Genomic DNA, 7,482 nt, shown 5'->3' on the forward strand with positions numbered 1-7,482 from the left:
ATGGCCACAGCTGCCTCCAGCCCCTACACCCTGCTCAGCTCCAGTCCCATGATCCACCCGGACAGCCAGGCCATGCAGCCTGCTAGCCCCTACAGAGGACACCAGAAACTCCTCCAGAGTGACTACCTGCAGAGCGTCCAGAGCAACGGACACCCCCTCGGGCACCAGTGGGCGAGCAGCCTGTCGGAGGGCAGCCCCTGGTCGGCCTCCATGGAGCAGCAGGACGTCAAACCAGGACGAGAGGACCTGCAGCTCGGCATCATCCATCACCGCTCCCCGCACGTAGCGCATCACTCCCCTCATCACAACAACCATGGCAACCACCCGGGAGCTTGGGGAACTCCGGTGTCCCACAACTCCTCCATCACCAGCGGGCAGCAGATCAACATCTACTCCCAGACGGGCTTCACTGTCAACGGCATGCTGGACCACGGTGGGCTCACGCCGCCACCCAACCCGCAGGGCCAAGGCATGCACCCGGGCCTCAGGGACACACTCAGCCCCGAGCACAGCGACCTCGGAGGGCACCACTGCCACGACCACTCCGACGAGGAGACGCCGACTTCGGACGAGCTGGAGCACTTTGCCAAGCAGTTCAAACAGCGGAGGATCAAGCTGGGCTTTACGCAGGCGGACGTGGGTTTGGCTCTGGGCACGCTGTACGGTAACGTCTTTTCCCAAACCACCATCTGCAGGTTCGAGGCTCTGCAGCTGAGCTTTAAAAACATGTGCAAACTAAAGCCGCTGCTGAACAAGTGGCTGGAGGAGGCAGACTCGTCCACAGGCAGCTCTAGCAGTATAGACAAGATAGCAGCTCAGGGGAGGAAGAGGAAGAAGAGGACGTCCATCGAGGTCAGCGTGAAGGGGGTCCTGGAGACGCACTTTCTCAAGTGTCCCAAACCCTCCGCGCAGGAGATCACCTCGCTGGCGGACACGCTGCAGCTGGAGAAGGAGGTTGTGCGCGTGTGGTTCTGCAACCGGAGGCAGAAGGAGAAGCGCATGACGCCGCCGGGAGAGCCGCCGCCGCACGAGGGACCCTATTCTCACAGCGGGAGCGCAGGAGACGCCTCCTCGTGTCATGATCTCTGACCGAAGCACCGGGAGGAATCCCCCCCCCCCCCCCCCCCCCCCCCCCCCCACACACCCCCACACCCCCACCCCACCCCGGTACAGACTCTCGAGCGGCCGGGGCGCGCGGTGGCACCTTCCAGGCGCCGTGCCCGTCCCGGTACAGACTCCTCCAGATGCCTGCAGCACTGAAACACGACAATAACAATAACAGAGATACCCGTTCAGCCTTCGTCGTTTTTCTAACTGTCATGAGGGCATTACTCTATAGCGGCATATCAAAACGTCTCATTTCAGATCACTTTTGGAGCCCGCCAAATTATTTTCTACATCTCGGATATAAATACAAAATGTGCCTAATAACCTGCCAGCGCCTTTTGGTTTGTGTCACCATTTCTCTTCAGCTCGATAATAACGCTAAGACGGGACTGATGTTTTGTTTTGTTTTGTTTTGTTTGGGCTTCTCTCTCGCACACTTTGCCTCTGTTGTACGATCAGTGGAGCGAAACAGATAATAATATCCCTTTTCTTAATTGATTTGTTGCAGCACCAGAGGCCATTTTACAGTCCACCTCACGCTTCCCTCGGGCTTACACGATGCTTTAGTTCTCAACATATTTACATTCATTATTTTGTAACATACTCGTAGCAGATCTGTAATTATTATTATTATTATTATTTTGCATATGCAAATATAGGCCCTCATTCCAGTCGTAGAGGTATTGCTACCAACATAATAGCACTTGGAGGATTTTTGATTTTTTATTTTATTTTATTAAATTCCTCCCCTATGGCCTGTAGCTTATGAAGCCACACACAGTTAGAGCTATTTATAAATCCATTTATTTGATTTCAATCATCTTCGACCATATAAACTGTGTGGACTCTGAAACAGAGCCGAGAATAGAAAGAGGGGTTGACTGACGCTATACACCTGCCTATAATTTTATTGTACGTTCAGTATCAAAATTTTATAATCTTAAATACTCCTGTTATTTGGTTTATTTCTTAAGTATTTTTTCGAATATTGTACAGTTTTATATATTACCCTTTTGAAGTCATTAATTTAAACAAATGCTCTTAGTTATTCATGCACTTAATTAGCAATGTAAAAAAAAAGAAACAAAAAAAAAACAGACAATATTTTCAGTAAGATTGAACTGTTTCGGCGGTTTTATTCCAAATTTCGATGACAGCTCAAGTAATTATTTATTTTCAGTATAAAGCTTGTATTATGTTTTGAAATAAACTATGTATGTTGTAATAAACAATTTCTTGCTACAACTGTTTACTGTCCAAAACAGAATTCAACTTCTGACGAATAAATATTGAAGATTTAGAATTTAGAAATAGACCTAAAATCACGCCTATTATTATTATTATTATTATTATTATTATTATTGTGAAAGAAATAATTAAAATGTAGAATTAATTTTCTTCATTAAATAGTCCTTTGAAAATTTTGCATAATTTGAAAATTGTGTATTGAGTAATGGTTCAGTCTAAATTTATGACAAATAATAATTATATTTAATAGAAATACTATGGTCCATTTACAAATGTACACACACACACACAAATACAACCATGCTTAAGCAGCATAACCTTCACTCAACTTCAATGTCATGTCAAAAGGCAACTTTTCCAAGTTTTTCTGTGTCACCAACAGCTGTAAAATATCCAGTGGTTCAACAGGACCCTGGCTGTAGGTCTGCAGGCTCTACACAGCAAACTGAGACGCTTTCTCCCCCAGTTCCACTGAAATGTTATTGTCCAGGCCCTCTGCCCTCCTCAATCAGACATGCGTGATTTATCGCCTGGGCTGCTGGGCCTGACAGCAAAACACAATGACAAACACACACACACACACACACACACACACACACACACACACACGCACACACACAATCAGAAGCAGATGAATCTCATTTCAAAGACTACAGCTGCGTATAATTGGCCATGCAAGGGCAAAATAGAGCTATATTCCTAACAAAAAAAAAAAAAAAAAATTATAATGCCTAAAAATAATTTAGGGATGGTTTTGGAAATAAGTAGGCCTATAGATGCAGTGCTGCTTAAATGATTAAAAAATAGAGCTGGAGAGGGAGAGTGAAGGAAGGAGAGGAGAGGAGAAGAGGAGAGGCGGAAGGGTGCTAGGCCTTGCCTTGAAATGGAGAGCCTGACTGGAATACTAATGCGTCTGAATTTATGCATCTCCTCAGTCTGCAGCCCTGAGAGGGGGGTGGGGGAGACAGAGAGGGAGAGAGAGAGAGAGAGGGAGAGGAGAGAGAAAAGGGTGTGAGGGTGGAGGTGAAAGGGGGCGGTTATGTAGAAGAAGAGAAAAGTAAAACCATGGCTGATTGATTCCATCCATCTATTTTAGCTTGAAATAATCCCTGATTTCTGGGGGGAGAAAAAAAAAATGACCCCGGATGGAAGAAGAGCAGCCAGCAGCCGAACAAACAAGCGGAGCAAGCCAAGCACTGCAGTATCCTCCACCTCATACTGCTTCAGTGTGGAGCTCCAGCACAAAACCCTCCAGTAGCCACCATCCAAATATGTCTTTAAAGAGTAACTGATACCTCCTCATACATAAGTTACCAGCAAAGCAATGATTGACTTGGGAAAATGTGAGAAAATCATAACAGGTGCAAGATGAAAGCATATTTCAGAGGTATTAAATGATGAACTCCAGGTAATTATTTTTCCAAAATGCTTGAGGTTGGGTGACTCGGCTTTGGTCTTCGGCAGATAATTGAGCCTCTGAATCAGATCTTGACTGATCATCAGACAGGACAGCCACAATAGAGGAGCAGAAATAGTGACTCGTGTTGTAGCAGTTTGGTGGGTGAGCAGGAGTTGTTTACTGGCAGGGGATAATGGGACCAGCTGACTCACACCTTTTTGCTTTTTCATAACTGCATCTCATTTCAAACCTTCTGTTCTCTTTCAGTCTATTCTGTATCCTGTTTCAAAGACTTTGGTTGAAAGTTAAGAAGTCAAAAGTGTGAAAAAAAACATGGTCAAAATTATTCTAAATAAATTGTTTTCCAAAGCTTTTATTAATAGTGTTATTTTTCCCCAAGCTTAAAAAAAACAAACAAAAAATAAAAACCTCTGAAGGTCAACAAAGATGAATAAAACACATTAGGATTAAAGAGCAGTAACTTGAAAACAGGGCAGCAGAAATTTTCTGAGAAAGCAGAAAAAAGTTTTATAAGACGCTGATAAAGTGTTTTCAGTAAAAGTGGCTTGGTGGGAGGTCAAAGAGAGGACGCTCGACATCACATTTCTCTTTAATTAGATAGGAGGAACGAACAGGGCTGCAGTCTGGTTGCCGTACAGAGAACACAGACTTGAACACAACACGAGAGGACTCATTCGTGGGAATAATGAATATCGGCTGCTGGTCTGCCACATGGTTGTACGACTTTTGGACTTCACCAGTTCCTTGAAGTGTATACAGCGATCCTTTCTACATTACTTCTTCATCTTCTACTGAGTTTTACCTCCAACAAAAGATAATTGTAGGTCATATATGTATTTACATAGCTCCTCTGTCAGGCCACTACAGGCCTGATCTTTGTCTTCAAAGTGACTGTTCTGTTACAACTTATATGTCTTAAAGCAGTGACTCCCAACCTTTTTAGCTTGTGACCCCTTAAAACACTTATCATCTTGTACAACCCCCATAATGGGCTGCAAAGAGCACGACAACCACTTACAACAAGTTCAACCACAGAATGATTTTTATCCTTGTTTTGTCTGAATCATTTTTTTTTAAACGGCCAAAAACATCTAAAACTATCCAGTAATTCACAAGAAAAAAAAATCAAATGAGCAAAAGACAGAAATAATCTCACAACCCTTCTTTCACAATTGATGTGTCTGTAAATAAGAAAAAAAAATGTTGAGAATGATCATTTCTAATAAGATATTCTGTGAGAATTCCCAACATGTCAAAAACATTTTCTTTTCGCAACCAAACTTCCTTATAGAAAAGGTTATTTTTAGAAAGCATAGTTACTGTACTCCCAGAAGTGAATGTACTGGAGTAGCACAGTGAGCAGATAAAATATGCAGATAAAAATTAATCACAGAAGTGGATCAGGCACGTAGTCCTCTGCTGCAGCCAACACATAAGGGCAGACTTACAGGGTGTTCTGCTGAAGGATCTCAACTCTTGGAAGAAAAAAAAAAAAAAAAGTCCCAAAATCAGGGCATTGCCAGATTTTTATAACGCTTAACCTTCCAACAATGACATTCAATGATTAGTGGTTTTCTGGACATCCACTCGGCCTCAGAGAATAAGTGAGGCTCTAATTTGCTTTGGAACGACAGATTTTTGGTCTTTTCACACCACAAATTGCATGTTTTGAATTACATAAACACATTTTTTGGCAACTCTTTTCACACTTGTTGCAGTGGGATTTATACTCTGATTCATCACACTGTCCGTGGATGTGTGCTCACACTGTATCTGCCCTCCTGAAAACACAAGCAGGCCAACTCATCTCTTACTTCTGCGGGGACACTGACACCACTTCAAAGTGAAGGTGACCACACTTGATAACTGATCAGTGGAGGGCAGGGGGACCACTGCTGGTAAAGATGGTGTATTAGTGGACAGAATCAGTTGGAGAGCAGCTGTGACTGAGGGCAGAGGCGCAAGTGGAGGGGACGAGGGACGGCAGAAGAAGAATCGGAAGAATCTGCAATACGATTAACTGTGTAACCTAAAATCAATTTCACATCCTCAGTCCTGGCATCCCCTGACAGGGCTGGGCAGCCTGAGTGCAGTTTGTACAGGGTGGGGGTTGGGTGGTGTAAGACATGTCAGAGTCTCCAAGAATAATCAAGACTATTAAAATAGAATGTAGTTCATTGTCGCCACTGGTAAAATATAAAATAAAGTTTGAATTTTTTGAACACCTCCTTAGATCAGTGCCGGCTCTCAGAAACTCTGGGTCTCCTTTTTTTTTTTTTTTTTTACATTCAGTCACTGACAAAGACTGAACTGAAAAATGGTGTCAGTAGAACAGCTGCCTCTGTGATCTTATTGTTCCTCTCTGTCGAGGCTGTGGCATTCATGTCTGCAATTACTTTGACAATTAAAACCATATTAAGGTTGTGCAGTGTGATAGCTCCATTAAGGAGCACATGAGCACCGAGTGACATCCACAGTTTGGTTTTGTTTTTTGTGAAGGCGACAAACTTTGATGTGATGTTAAGTGGTCACACCTGGCTGCACAGGTGCAATTAACGGCTCTTATTTCCAAACCTGCATAGCCAAGTAGCATGCTCTGCCCACTCTCCCTGCATGTGCATCTGTTAAACACACACACACACACTCACACAAACATGCACAACACACAAACACACTCACGAAGAGGTATATGTGAGAGGAGAAAGGCCTGTTTATGGCACAGAGAGAGTAAATCACTGTGTCTGATATCTTCATTTGAGACAGAGGGCTGATCACTGCTCGTCCTGCTTGTTCCACATTAACTCATTATCACACACGTTCACTCCATTAATTCTCTTGCTTTTATTAGCAGCAAGAGTGGATACACACACACACACACACACACACACACACACACACACACACACACACACACACACACACACACACACACACACAGTGGACCGATGACAAGCACTGCCTCTACCTCATCTGACAGCTAATGGCTTCATTAGGAGCAGCGTGTTAATTGGCTGACTTTGGGGAGACGCTTGTTAATGAGGATAAATAGATTCACACCTGAGCGGGGTGCTACCCAGCCACAGAAGCACTGTGGGAACTCTGGATGCTGAGCAAATGCTCGCTGCAAATATGACTGCAACACTTTATTGTGGCGTATAAGTCAATGTGACAGACCGCTATCCCATTCCACTTCCTCCCAGCCTAAACACAGTTGTGTTTTCCTTGCCAGGCAGACTTATTAGCCGAGTGGTTGATTAGCACCAGGAGGCCAAAACAAAGAGCAGTATGTCAAAGCAATTAGCCCCAGTGTTTACCTCTCAGCTCCCAGGCTGACTGCAAAATGCATCTAATCCAGGAGAGAGAGGGAGAGGAGGGAGAGGAGGAAGAGGAGGACATGGAGTCAGCTCAGACAGTTGCAGAAAAAGGACAACAGCTGGTCCATAGGGCAGAGTGTGTGTTTCTGTGTGTGCGTTGATGGGAGCAGTCCTCATGCCTCAATCCATCTGCTTTCCTTGCCTAGATCTCCATCCTCCGCTGTCTGGTCATGACAGCTCTGACATGCACACACACACACACACACTCACACACACAGTTCTCTTCACACACCACTGGTTAGAGCAGCTCATATCCTCAGGAGAGTGGGGGGTTGGACAGACAAAATGGAAGCGGGCGAGACTGATCATTTACATAAGGGCAGGACACAGACC

At 44.4% G+C, this 7,482-nt stretch overlaps 1 protein-coding gene across 1 annotated transcript; it reads left to right on the forward strand.

Annotated features, from left to right (window-relative positions):
* LOC121188528 (POU domain, class 3, transcription factor 4-like) lies at nt 1-1,089 on the forward strand. The gene has a single exon (XM_041048333.1). The coding sequence runs from the start codon at nt 1-3 to the stop codon at nt 1,087-1,089; it is 1,089 nt and encodes a 362-aa protein (XP_040904267.1).
* The last annotated feature ends 6,393 nt before the right edge of the window (nt 1,090-7,482 follow it).

Source organism: Toxotes jaculatrix, chromosome 10 (assembly GCF_017976425.1).
Source record: "Toxotes jaculatrix isolate fToxJac2 chromosome 10, fToxJac2.pri, whole genome shotgun sequence".
Classification (NCBI taxonomy): Eukaryota; Metazoa; Chordata; class Actinopteri; family Toxotidae; genus Toxotes; species Toxotes jaculatrix.